This window comes from Cervus elaphus, chromosome 23 (assembly GCF_910594005.1).
Source record: "Cervus elaphus chromosome 23, mCerEla1.1, whole genome shotgun sequence".
Lineage (NCBI taxonomy): Eukaryota > Metazoa > Chordata > Mammalia > Artiodactyla > Cervidae > Cervus > Cervus elaphus.
Window position 1 is genome coordinate 36,556,067 of NC_057837.1, and position 14,690 is coordinate 36,570,756.

At 40.0% G+C, this 14,690-nt stretch overlaps 1 protein-coding gene across 4 annotated transcripts in view; it reads left to right on the top strand.

Annotated features, from left to right (window-relative positions):
• The window catches only part of MPP7 (MAGUK p55 scaffold protein 7), a 215,425-nt gene that overhangs the window by 41,942 nt on the left and 158,793 nt on the right, over positions 1–14,690 (top strand). For all 4 annotated transcript variants that reach the window (XM_043883946.1, XM_043883945.1, XM_043883948.1 and 1 more), the window contains one exon: positions 12,961–13,116. In XM_043883946.1, the coding sequence (XP_043739881.1) occupies positions 13,080–13,116 (37 nt within the window). In that variant the 5' untranslated portion in view covers positions 12,961–13,079. The remainder of the gene's footprint in view (positions 1–12,960; positions 13,117–14,690) is intronic.

A 14,690-nucleotide genomic window follows, 5' to 3' on the forward strand; every position in this document is an offset into this window, starting at 1 on the left:
CTGTAATGGCCCAGAGGGAAAAGAATATAAAAAAAGAGTGAATATTTATCTGTGTGTAACTGAATCACTTTGCTGTACCTGAAACTAACACAACATTATAAATCAGCTATACTCCAATAAGAAAATAAAATAGACTAAAAATAAAAAGCAAAACAAAATATCATCGAAGCAGGAATTGACAGTGGATCCATTCTTGACTCATTCATTCTTTCATTCAACAAATATTAGGGAGCCACCTATTATTGTATACTGGCAAACACTATTCTAAGACGCTGGGAATTCTTTTTTTTTTTTTTTTTTGATAAAAAAGACATAGAACTTTAATTGGGATCAAGTTCTACCTCTGTCTCTTCTTGTTGTTTCGTCGCTAAGTTGTGTCCAACTCTTTTGCAACCCCATGGACTATAGCCTGCCAGGCTCCTCTGTCCATGGTATTTCCCAGGCAAGAATACTGGAGTGGGTTGCCATTTCCTTCTCCAACTGGGAATTCTTGTAGCTGATATTCTAGTGGGAAAGACAGTAGACTAGATAAATACAGTGATTACATGGTGATGAGCACAGAGAAGAAACATTAAGTGAGGGGAGGTGTATGCGTGGAGATTCTGGAAAGAGTGGCCGAGGGAGTCTACTGAGATACCCTTTGGGGAGAGACCCACGCAGCCCAATAGCTGTGCCCATGTGCTCAGAGTCTGTGTCATTTGCTGTTCCTACCTGGACCTGTCTCCCCTGAGAAACGCACATGTAGGAAGTGTCTTACAGCCGGTCTCCCCGTGGCCTTTAAAATTTTTTTTCTATCTCTGCATGGGCTGTTTTTTGTTTTTTTTTTTCAGTCATATTCACCCTCTAACCCTAAGATTTCCTGACATAAATGAATCATAAAGTGAGTTTCTCCTTATCACATTGTATCTTCCAGAGTGTGTTAGTATAAGACAGTGTGTCTGCAAGTCCACTCAAAGGCTTTGCAGAGCTCTCTGGAATGTTCTTTTGTGTAAACCGCGGTTTTTGAACAATGACTGTCATGTTACTTCCCTTAGCAACTTAATTTTTGTTCCATCCTCACATGAAACTTTGGAAATGTTAGCTTTCCCCCCCTTTTCTGTTCATTCATTTCACTCTGGAAAGGAAAATAGTTCTTTTCAGAGTTGTGAGATGCAGGTTAAAAATTTACAAAATATAGTCAGTAGATTCCTGCAACTAATATTAATGGTTTAAATGTTGAAGTAGTTGAAGAAAATAACATTAAACGGTATGTGAACAAAGAAATGCTCAGTTCATTACCCTGAGGTATCACTGACTCCAGGTGTGAGATTCTCTGCTCTTTAATACTTGAAGGGCCAGTCCAGAACAGGTACTCTTTTCATCAATAGTAGGTTTCACTTTTTCTGTACAATATAACATTAGGGTTTTGACTTATTCTTAAGGGGGTTGTTCTCTTTGTTTTCAGCTTTTTGTGTATCATTAAAGTAGATGAGGTCTGGATAGTCAAGGTCCATATATTCAAGGCTGTAGTCTTCCCAGTGGTCATGTATGGTTGTGAGAGCTGGACCGTAAAGAAGGCAAGAGTGCCAAAGAATTGATGCCTTTGAACTGTGGTGCTGGAGAGGGCTCCAGAAAGCCCCTTGGACTGCAAGGAGATCAAACCGGTCAATCCCATGAGGGAGATCAACCCTGAATACTGCTTGGAAGGACTGATGTTGATGCTTCAGTAATTTGGTCATCTGATGTGAACAACTGACTTATTGGAAAAGTCACTGATGCTGAAAAAGATTGAGGGCAGAAGGAGAGAGGGCATCAGAGGATAAGATGGCTGGATGGCATTACTGATGCAATGGACATGAACATAGGCAAACTTCAGGAGATGGTAAGGGACAGGGAGGCCTGGTGTGCTGCAGTTCATGGGGTCACAAAAAGTTGGACACAATGGAGTGACTGAACAACAGCAAAGTAGATGAGAATGCTAAAAGAAACGTGAACAAAAGCTCATGTGCAATAACGTGAGGGTTTCTTTTAAGAGTGTGGAGGAAAATTTAGTACAAAGTTGTTTGTGTTATAAATGAAGAGGGTTTTTGAGTTAGATGTTTTATTTTATCACTATCGTGGCTTTAAAAATGCACATATAAATGTGCATTAACCCTTGTGTGTTTAGTTTAACTCTTTGGTCCTGTCCTTACTTAGAAAATTACAGTTAGCATTGGTGTTATGACATAATTAATATCTTGCACATAAGAATTGACTTTTGGAAAGTTTATTTTTTTGATGTCTCTTTTGCAGGCCTGAGAAACTGATAGCAGTATACAATCTGAGTGATTTCTGTTATCAATAAACCTATGAAATCATGTTTATAAATGTCCAGATTCATTTCAGATGTTCTTAGCAGACTACATTTTAAGGCACTATTGTTTTAAACCACAAAATATTAATTAGTACCTCGTAAATAGCAGTGTAAGTACTTACGTGATTTATGTTATTTAGAATTTATGCCATTGATTTCTGCACATGATGAGTTTATCCATCAGGAGTGGCTCGGTTGTGCTTCAGTAGCAAACAGTCCAGTAGCATGTCCATCTCTTGCTTCTGATATCTGTCCATCATGTGTTGGTGGGGGTGCTGTTCCATGCTGTCCTCTGCTAGGCAAGTGGGCTGATGGAGATGCTGGTGTCTGGAGCGTTGAAAGCTTGTGAAAGATGAGGTGTCAAATCTCATGGAGGCTCTTAATATGCATTTTCCTGGAAGTAACCAGCCTGTTGCCTCCATGTTACTACAGGTCAAGGCGTCAGGGTCCGTCCGAGAAGTCATGTTGTCAGGTGACTCAAGAGCAAGTGAGGGTGTGGATCTGAGAAGGACAGCTTTCTTACTTGTAAATAAAGAGGATAAAATAAAGGGATATCAAGGGGAAGACTGAGGGAGTGGAGAAGCTAATATTTGAGCATCTGCAATGTTCCCAGTGCTTCAGATATTTTTATTTAGTCATCACAAGACATAATGAGTCCTAGAAATGATTTCTCTCTGCCACTTGAGGGGACTGAATGGACTGGATTAACTAAGAGTGAAGAGATGGCTTGTGTAGTGTGGTTACCAACCTGCCCTTTGGAGTCTCACACACTGACGTTAGAATCCCCTCAAGCTGTGGCTTAGAGCAAGTGGCTTAGAATCATTTCATCTGTAAGATACCAATAACAGTGCATGTTATGAAATTATTGTGAAAATTAAATGAGACATGTTGAGCATTTAACCTAATGTTTGAGAAATTGAGTACATTCAATGGTGTCTGTCACTCACATTTATATATATATGTGTGTGTGTGTGTGTGTGTGTGTGAATTTTTTCCTTTGGTTTTATTTGATTTCTCAAGGTCTCATACCTTGTAAGTTGTGCATGTAGGAACGGGTAGAAACAGGGGACTGGACTGTCTCCCACAAAAGTCTGTCTTCTTTTCACTATAGGGCCTTAAATATTGGCTAGATTAGAGGAAATGAGAAGTAGAGAGTGATGAAAGTGTGGTTGAAAAGTATACATAAAAGCTGTCATGTGTTGATTGGCTCCTATGGTTAGGTGTTCTACTTCTGTCATTGCATTTAATCTCATTTCATTAAGTAGCCTGGCCAAGATTTTGGAGTCCACCTGGAAGGCAGGCAGGGCTGGACTCTGATCTGAGGTCTGTCTTGTGTCCAATCTGCCCCCTCATCTTTAGTCTGTGCCGTCTCCCTGTACGTAAAATCATGAAATTACACTGACCTTGAAGCATCAGGTCAGAGTTCTGGAAGCTCTTGAGCCCTTAGCAGGTTGGAGCTGGTCACACAGAGAAGCACTTCTGATGGGGGCTATTTGCAGTTCTGAGGGAGGTATGGTGATACAGGCTCCAGCCTCAAAGAAGTCTAGTGGGGGACATAAGCCCAACTGATGTGTCTTAATGGTCCAAAATGGCTGGTTTCTCCAGTAGAGAGGACTTCAGGGAATGCTGGTGGAATTTTGGGAAGGGTCTGGAATTGAGAATTAGTCAAGGAAAATGGTCACAAAGAGTTGGACACGATTAAGCGACTAAGCACACATGCACACACATGCAAGGAAAATGCAAGTCAGAAATTATCAATTCTTTCCTGCCCCCACCAGTTAGAGGAAAGAGTTAAATACAACAAAAGTGGTTTGTTCTTGGTTGATGATGTAATCTTGAAGACTGTCCAAGACTTCTTAGTTGTGTGTGTGTGTGTAGTAGTCGCTCAGTCATGTCCCGCCCTTTTGTGACCCCATGGACTGTAGTCCGCCAGGGTTCTCTGTCTATGGAATGCTCCAGGCAAGAATACTATAGTGGGTAGCCATTCTCTCCAGGGGATATTCCTGACCCAGGGCTCGAACCCAGGTCTCCTGTCTTGCAGGCAGATTCTTTACCATCTGAGTCAGGGTGGTAGAAGATAAATATAATGAAAAAAGGTCATCATCAAAAGAGAGGTTTTACCGTGGGGCTGGGACCGTGCACAGCTGGAAAGGCTGCTGGTTTTCCTTGAGGACCATCTGAGAATAAACATGGGTCGTGGGGCACTGGTTATGGTGGATGGTTTGAGTCATCTGGAGTGAGGTCACCACTGGTGAGCGCAGTTCATTCCTTATACCTGGGGCAGATGGGTGAGTGATAGGCAGTGATGAGAGCCCTCCCATGATGCCCCTTCCAGCAGGTGACCTGGGGCTTCTGTGATTTTCCTGACAGCCTTGAAACCTGGGTGTCCTCACCTAGGGGTTAGAAAGCAGTGTTTCTTACATTTCCTCTTCTGAGTTGTCAAAGGTGTATGTTGTTGTTCAGTTGCTCATTCGTGTCCGACTCTTTGTGACCCTATGGACTGCAGCACGCCAGGCTTCCCTGTCTTTGACAATCTCCTGGAGTTTGCCCAAACTCATGTCCATTGAATCAGTGATGTCATCCAACCATCTCATCCTCTGTCATCCCCTTCTCCTCCTGCCTTCAGTCTTTCCCAGCACCACAGTTTGAAGGCATCAATTCTTTGGTGCTCAGCTTTTTTTATTGTCCGGCCCTCACATCCGTACATGACTACTGGAAAAACCCTAGCTTTCAAAGGTCCGTATAGTCAAACCAAACCTTTGCCTACAGAGGTTTATAGGATGCTTTCAATGGAAGCCCTCTTTTCTGTGGCTTTTGCATTTTCCTTTCCATTTGTGATATGTTAAGTTTTGCATTGCATGCTGATTGAACCCTGGTGACTTGGTAAAATGTGAGGATGTTTTAATTTTTTTTAAGTGTTCCCCCTATTTTTTGCTTTCTGCTTTTGGTTATATAGAGCATAGTTTCATACATATGGCACCAAATGCATTGTCAGTGGTAAGCATATTTCTTTTATTGTCTATGTGTACTGACAAAATCTAAGATTCTTGGAATAGACAAAATTGAAATGTGATTTGGGTTTCTGATTAGGAACTGTGTAGTCTAAAATTTCATATCTTTTATTTTGGATACATTTCTGCGTAGTAAAAAATTGACAAAAATTTGAACTGACTTTCTTTGAATACTTAAAGAATAACCAATAATATTGTTGCCAGAAATCATGCTACTCTTGGCCCCTAAAGTCACTGACACATAGGGTGTAATGTGTAGGATACTGCCAGCAAATCTGACCCTCTGCTCTCTTGGAAATAAATTTATACTTGGGAGCAGGGTCCCACCCATCATTTGCATATTGTCTGTGTTGAGCCCGAGACCACAGAGTCTAAAGTGTTTGTTTACTGTCTGCCTTTTGTGGAACATTTTTGCCTGCCTGGGCCATGTGGAGCAGTTCGCAAACTTTGGGGTCTCTGGACCTTTTTTACACTCTTAAAAATTATTGAAGACCCCAAGGAATTTTGTTTATGTCTAGTATATTGATATTTACCATATTGGAAATTAAAACAAATTTAAAAACATGGTTTCAATTCACTTAAAAAGAACAATATTAAACTTGCCGCATGTTAACATGTTATGTTTTTATAAAAAATAACTATTTTTCCAAAAACGAAACATGAGTGAATTGAAGATTCTTCTAGTGCGTGGCCTAACTGGAGACAGTTACGTTCTTAGATCTGCGTCTACTTTCCATTTTTGCTCTTTGTTTTGGTTGAAGGATGAAGACAAACCAACCTTTCTCCTCCCTTTCCCAGCCATAGATTTGTGTATTTTAATAAGCTGTTCAGTTAATTTAGCTATTCTTTGTTACTACAGTTGATCCTTGAGCAGTGTGAGGTTTAGGGACAATAGCAATCCATGAAGTTGAAAATCCACTTATAACTTGTAGTTGGCCTTCTGTCTCCATGGATTCAACCAACTGTAGATCTTGTGGTCCTTTTAAATCTCTGCCAGTGGCACCGTGCAGATCAAACCCCTTGTTGTTCAAGGTCAACTGTGCATCACAGCTTGACCTGTGGTAGTTTCAGTGTTGCAGTATGGAATCTGAAAATATATAAACAGATGTATCCTACTGGGATTTTCCAATCTGATGGTATATCCTGCATTTTGAATGGATCCTTTTTTTTTAAACAATATAATTATTTTAATTATATTAAATAATATAACAGTGGCTGACTTTATTTTTCTGGGCTCCAAAATCACTGCAGATGGTGATTGCAGCCATGAAATTAAAAGATGCTTACTCCTTGGAAGGAAAGTTATGACCAACCTAGACAGCATATTAAAAAGCAGAGACATTACTTTGCCAACAAAGGTCCGTCTAGTCAAGGCTATGGTTTTTCCAGCAGTCATGTATGGATGTGAGAGTTGGACTATAAAGAACGCTGAGCACTGAAGAATTGATGCTTTTGAAATGTGGTGTTGGAGAAGACTCTTGAGAGTTCCTTGGACTGCAAGGAGATCCAACCAGTCCATCCTAAAGGAGATCAGTCCTGGGTGTTCACTGGAAGGACTGATGTTGAAGCTGAAACTCCAATACTTTGGCCACCTCATGTGAAGCCCTGACTCATTTGAAAAGACTTTGATGCTGGGAGGGATTGGGAGCAGGAGGAGAAGGGGATGACAGAGGATGAGATGGTTGGCTGGCATCACCGACTCGATGGACATGAGTTTGAGTGAACTCTGGGAGTTGGTGATGGACATGCTGCATTCCATGGGGTTGCAAAGAGTTGGACACAACTGAGTGACTGAACTGAACTGAATTATTTTTTAAAATTTATTTATTTGGCTGTGTCGGGTCTAAGTTGCGGCATGTCAGATCTTTCACTGCGGTTCACAGACTCTCTAGTTGCCTCTGAGGGCTCAGTAGTTGCAGTACGAAGGTGTAGTTGCCCCGCAGCGTGTGGAATCTAAGTTCCTGAACCAGGAACTGAACTTGTGTCCCCTGCCTTGCAAGGTGGATTTTTTTTTTTTTTTAATACTTCATCTTGCTTTTATCAAAATGTCTTAGAATAGTTTAAGTAGAGTATCTTTTTAGAGAAACAGATTAACTTTTTAAAATTCAAGTTTAATTACTTCATTTCCTTCACAAGGTGTATTCTTAACCACTTTACCATCAGGGAAGTCCCTGAATGGATCTTTTATTCACACATTTAAAAAATATTATGCATTGAAAATTTTAAAAATATACTGGTTCACTATCCAAATGTTGAAACACAATACAAAAAAAAAAAAAATCACTTTCACTCTTATCTCCACTGATCTTCTCAGAAGAGCCTGGAGGTTTGCAGATACTGATGTATCTGTACAGAGTAGGAACAAGTTCCAGGATTTTGGTTAACACAGTGCCTTGCAAGGCGATGACAACCTATAGTGGACACAAGTTTTATAAAATTCTACTGAGTTGGCCAAATCGTTCATTTGGGTTTCTCTGAAACATCTTATGGAAAAAATTGAGTGAACATTTTGGCCAACCAAGTATTTTTATGCTTGAATGTTTATACTTTATCATTAGCAATGCCTCAAGGGTCAGTTCAGAGAAGGCAATGGCACCCCACTCCAGTACTCTTGCCTGGAAAATCCCATGGACGGAGGAGCCTGGTAGGCTGCAGTCCATGGGGTCGTGAAGAGTCAGATATGACTGAGGACTTCACTTTCACTTTTATGCACTGGAGAAGGAGATGGCAACCCACTCCAGTGTTCTTGCCTGGAGAATCCCAGGGATGGGGTCACACAGAGTCGGACACTACTGAAGTGACTTAGCAGTAGCAAGGGTCAGTTATTACTTTTACTATTTCATGAAGGGCATTCTAAAGTCAGCCTTTTTGTTGGCTTCTTTTTTTTTTTGTAATGAAAGTGCTCGGCAGGGAAGAACACTCTTAATAACTAGGATGAGTAGTTTCTGTTTGGTTCTGTTATCTTGGTTTGTGCTGAAGTACCAGTGGTTTTATCCACCAGTGCTTTTCATCATTTGTGCAAATGTCCATACAGTGCCAAAGGCAAATAACATCTTGATATTTTTATGAGTGTAGTTTGATTTCAAAGAATGCCTCTGAAAGGGTCTGAGAGACCACTGGGGTCTGCAGACCACACTGTGAGAACTGATGGCATAAAAGGTTTGAATGCCATTTTCTGTAAGCAGATTAATGCCACTTATCTATATTGCTTCCTTTATTTTCTAACAATTATAATTTATGAAAGTTTGAATCATGTAACAGATAGCAGTGTGCCTCTTGCATTGGCTAATGCAACTCATACATCTTTTTTTTTTAATGTCAGATTTGTTAAAAAAAGAAAAAGAAAGTTTACTCCTTTTTCACTGTTATTAGGTTTTGAAAGTGTAACTTGAAAGTACTTGTGATCATGAAGTAATTTACAGATGGATTACCGGGCACAATCATTGTCTCTTGAAACTATGAGATATTGTTATGATTATTAGTTTATTTATGATGACAGTTAATTAAACATTTTCATGTTCTTTAATACTCCTCCAAATGGAGAGGACATGAGTTTGGAAAATTAGGTCTGGCACTGGATTTCCTGTTCATCTGTGTTAATAACCGTGTGTGTGTGAAATACTGTGATTTATAATAAACCTGTGTCTATGTAACCCTTTCTGCTTCTGAAACCCTTGAGATTTCCTAAGTGATAAGAGTGATAAAAGTGCCTTTTGTTTTTACTAACTACTTTCAGTCATACCTTTGTGTTAATGGGGTGACTTTTGGTAAGCCCTTGTGGATGGAGCTGGTTGCTGGGGAACCAGCCTTGATTGGAGGGTTACAACTTTCAGTCCCACCAGATGACCTCCTGGGAATAGAGAGGGGCTGGAGAGTGAGTTCAGTCACCAAAGGGATTAAATCAACCATGCCTGTGTAATGAAGCCTCCATAACACCCCAAAAGTGTAGGGTCTGGAGAGCTTCCAGGTTGGGACACGCGTGGAGATCTGGAAGGACGTTGCTCCCGGGGAGGGCGTGGGAACTCCGCTCCCCGCCCCACACACCTTACCCTGTGTGTCTCTCCTCTCTGTTCCTTATTCTTTCCTTTTATAACTAACCAGTAATGTAATAAGTGGGCTTCCCAGGTGGCGTTAAGTGGTAAAGAACCCGCCTGCTAATGCAGGAGACACAAGAGATTAGGGCTCGAACCCTGGGTTGGCAAGATTCCCCGGAGGAGGGCATGGCAACCCGCTTCAGTATTCTTGCCTGGAGAATCTCACGGACAGAGGAGCCTGGCGGGCTACAGTTCGTGGGGCTACAAAGAGTCGGACATGACTGAGCACCCACCCTCAATCTAATAAGCAAACGTTCCCCTGAGTTCGGAACCTGAGGGGGTTGTGGGAACCTCTGATTTGTCAGAAGCACGGGTGACAACCTGGATTTGATATCGACATCAGAAGGGGGCTCATCTTCTAGGACTGAGCCCTCACCCTGTGGGGTCTGACGCTGTCTCCAGATAGATGGTGTCAGAACTGAGTTAGACGGAAGGACACCCAGCTGGGTCACAGGATTGCTTGATGTGTAGAAAACCACACGTGGTGTCAGAAGTGAAGTAGTGTTGTAGTGAAGTGTTGACAGTAGAGGAGACACACAGGAGTGTGTGTGCACATTAACAAAAATTTTTCAGATAATTATTTCACTGGATGCAATTAAGACAATTTTTTTTTTAATGGAAATCTCAGAAAGCTTTCTGCTACAGATACTTGCACTTCTGCGTTTGACCACTAGATGTCACAAGAGCCCCGGGAGCCCCAAAGGGGTTGCCCAGGGCGGGTAGAAATTGAACATTGTAGGCTCTAGACCGTCACATATTTCACTGTTTCCACACGATTGATGCCAGCAGAACCTGATACAGTGTGATATATAGAAGCAAGGTATGACTGGAATAATGAAATTTCAAAAATAAGCCCTTTTAAAGGAGGGTTGTAATAGTTCTATTGGGGATTGTAAATGTTTCAGGTGCACTTGACACCGCAGTTTCGTTCCTGGCGTTCGGGTCTCTCTCCCTTTTTTTTTTTTATGGAAAGATGGATTGAACTTCAATTTAAGAATATTCGGTAATCCCTCTCAGGACATACTGTAACAGCTGGTATTTTTGTGTTGTAGTAAATCGATTCCATACAACAGTCAGTAATAATCACAACTGGGTTCTGACAAATTCCAAAGCATTTTCAGTAAGTTTAGCCAAAGAAAATATCATGATTACTACAGAAATTTAACTCAGTTTGAAAGTTAAACCCAGCAACTCCACTTCGTTCCACAGAATATTAACCATTTTCCCCGTTGAGATTTTATCAAGCCACTTTTTTTTTTATTGATATACTTGTATATGTTCTGAGAAGATAATTACCTTGTAGCATATATTTCTTAAATAATACATTTTTGGAAAAAATTACCTTGAGTGTTTACTGTGAAATAAAAGGTGAGAAATGCTACGATAAAATCGTCTATCTATGGCATACGTGGAAGGCTGCAGCATCAACTCAGAAGGATGTTTTGATGTGAAATGTAAGGTGGTTTTTAGTTTTAATAGGATGTTTGTTATAAGCATAAATCGATTTATTATATGCTGTATGTGGTTTATGAAATTGAAACATTGTAAATTCTTTAAGGCTTGAAGAAAGTTGTAGTTTGCATGGTATAGATTATGTAGTATGTGTATTTCTTTAGTTAGGTAATCTGTACCATACAAATTGTGATTTATGGCATAAAGAACTTAAATTACATACATACACACTATAATAAATACCTGCATACATACATTTTGTCCTAATGGTAGAAATATGTGTGCATACACTTTGCAAATTATAACCATTTTTCCTTTTTTTCTCAGCAGCAGAACAAAAGTTTACTAATTGAATGCATTTTTTAAATTATGTATGGTCTGTTTTTTATTTTCTTTGTGTTTGAATCAAGGAAAACTTTTATGTAGTTGAATCTGAATCTGGATTGTTAGGATAGCTTATGAAAACAAAGCAGTGTTACCTTTTAAAGTTATTAGGGAAAATAGCTTCAGAGATGTGTGTTAATGAAACCTTGATTTTCCCTTTTTAAGTGTCTTATTTTTAGCTTAGTGATTTGTATTTTCACTTGGTATTTAAAATAACTGCCATCGCATTTTTAATTAACACAGAGAGGATCTCTGTATGGATTTGTATGCATATTTTCACCGTCAATCTTTGTAACATAAAACAGAATTTAAGACACTGCACCCCATTACTTGGTCCAAGATAGTCTTTTTGATGGTGAATATTTTTATACTAATATTTACTTTGATAATTAAAAAGCTAATTTAGAAAGCTTTAATAGAATTTTATAGTCTGGGTTTCTTCACAAAGAATTTGGCAAGCTCATTTTCTTTATTCTGTAATGTGAATCAGCAATTTAAACGCTTTTAAGAATTGAAGTGAGCCAGTGTTTCAAATGTTTACAGTATCTGTTTTTCATGTTAATATATGTTAAAATATGCTTTTAAATCACTGATCTTGCTTTATAGAGAACGGGGTAGGGGGGAAATGCTCAAAAAGTGAGTTTAAACACATTGTGTGGTTCTTCTGATTTCTGAAAAATGTAAATGCGGTATATTTTCCGTTATTAGGCAGCTGTGGTCCAAATTTAAACCACATGGCCTCCTTCTAGGTGTCAGGCCAATGTAAATTTTAATCTTGCTACTTTTATGTTTTCATTTTATAATCTCATTACCTGAATTTAAAAAACCCAGTCATCATAGTCATTGTTTGCAGGATGCTGTTTTGTATCCTGGCTTATTGGAAGGTCAAGCAGTTCTAAATTGCTATTATCTTCATTTGCACATAAGGAAATTAAGGCTTAATGAGGTTAAACAACTAGATCACAGGGCTAGCAGGATTAGAGACTGAGCCAAACACGAGAGCCCTTGCTTTTAGTTATTACACAATAGAGCCTTTACTGCTTATTTGGGGATAAACATTACTGAAAACAGTTATTTAAAGAATCAATATTTTTCAAGATCCAGCAAAGCTTAGTTTTTACTACACCAATTTATTTTCATATATTAGCTTGGATTGTTAGGTTTAGTTTAGATTATCAGCAGTTCTGTAAATCTAAAATGACATCTTGCTTTAATCCTAGTATTCCTTCAAGGTCGTTTGTGATCTTCAGTTAGCGAATTTGCAGTTGTCGTATTAGGATGATCTACTTAAATTAGTTATAAGTTGTTGACAACTTACAGACTCTTTTCTACATTTAGAAATACAGTTTAGAATTCTAATGAAGGGGAAGAGTTGTAGAATGACACTGGCTTACAAAAGCTTCTTTAAGTCCTCCATCTGTGCCGTCAGCGATTCTCAAAGCAACTGGAAAAATCTTTACAGAAGGCTTGACACATGCATGAAGAACTTTTGTGCTTTTAATTAGAAGTCCCACGTCAAAATCAAAAACTCTGCCACTTCCTATTTGCCTGTGCTCTCTAGACGAAATGGTGAAGCTTGTGATCTCACCCATAATGTGTTGGGATCAGCATTTTGAATTAGTTACAGCAAGTTGCAATGTAGTCATCCTGCCTCTTCTATTTTTTAATGTGTTCCTTTTCTTTGTAGAAACGGCCTGCACGGGGACACACAGATCTCGGTAGTCGGCCTGGGAGTGGCCGCAGGGGTTGGCATCTCGGCCGCCTTCCAGGGGAGTGAGTTGGCAGCACCGGGCCGGCCTCAGCATCATGCCCGCGCTGTCCACAGGCTCGGGGAGCGACACAGGTACAGAGCCCATGGGGGCGCTTTCCCTCCCATCCTCACAAACTTCCTTTTCACGCTGAAAACCGGCATTGCTTTAAGCCAGTGCAGACAGGTCATGCTTGTTCTGTAACCAACGCCAGGGCCATCACCTTGGCTTTCCAGGATGAACGTGACCTCAGGGCGTGGGCTGAAGTGGCTTTCTCTGGGTAGTGACGGCTCCTGCTGATGCTCTTGTCCTCTCCTGCATCTTGGAATAATGTCGTACATTGACTTTTTTTTTTTAAATGGAGTTCTTTAAAGATACAGATGTGTGGACAGTTTCATGCTACTCACATTACCCTCCACTCCAAGTTAATCATTCATAACTATGAATTTCTTGGGTCATATTTGCTCAGACCTCTCACTTTTTTCCCCATCCCCCCGCCCCCTCCTCTCCTTTTTTTCCATTTTCTTTCTTCCTATCCAGAGATAAAAACTGTTCTGCAGTTGATATATGTCATTAAAGGACTCAGTTAAACACTTCACCTTGTTATCAGTTGTAAGAATTAGTGAAACTTAGAATAAAGATTTCCAAGAAAGGGAAAAAACCTCATGCATGTAGGTGTGTGTGAAATGCCCTCTTTCTGCTCTGATTCAGGAGGTGGGGTGGGGGTGGTCAGTGCCCCTTTTCTGGAATTCCCCAGAGTTAGCACTTTGAAAAAATATATGAATTCCTGGACCCTCCTTAGAATTATTAAAACAGAATGTAGCTGGGGTTGGGGAGCTGTCGCTTGCATTTTTTTTTTTAAGTTGTCTGTTTGTTATTATTGAGAGTGAGTGGGGGCTGCTGTCTGTTGCAGAAAGTAGGCTTCTCAATGTGGGGGCTTCTCTCGGGGCAGAGCACAGACTCAGTAGTTGTGGCTTACTTACTTGATTCCTGGAATGTGGGCTCCTCCTGGATCAGGGATCGAATGCATTGTTCTCTGCGTTGGCAGGCGGATTGTTGCCCATTGCATCACCAGGGAAGTCCAGCTTGTGTTTTTAAGACCATTCAAAAGCAGGGGTGGCATAGAATGTGATGAGGAGGGATGTTCTTTGTGGCACTGACCACGCTGAATTGGTCCCAACAGCCTTCTGCAACCAACTGAGACCTGTCTCAACTTGGACGGGTCCGGGCACCATAGTTTCAAAAGAGCAGAATCACAGATGTGATTTTCTGTTGTTACCCTAGCCTTCTCATTTGCACTGTGTGCCCAGGTCATTCTTTGCTATTTCAAGCCGAGACACACTTATTCACTTTGGCAAATTTTGTCTCTTTATCCATCAAGAGTGATGTTTTTCTACTGTGATTTATGCTGAGCATTCGTTTTACTTAGGAAGTGATTTTGATTTTTAAATTGCATGAAAATCTTTTTTTCTCAAGACATGAACTTGAAAGCAGCTCCTTTGGAAAAAAAAAATTTTTTTTTTCTTTTCAATTTTTATATAGTCCCACATTGTGTTCAACTATATAAAATGAATGATTTAAGTTTCCATAGTGGTTTGGGAAATTATAGATAAAATTTATTTGAACCATAAATTTACTACAGTTTATGTAATGAATAAGTTTTATGCTT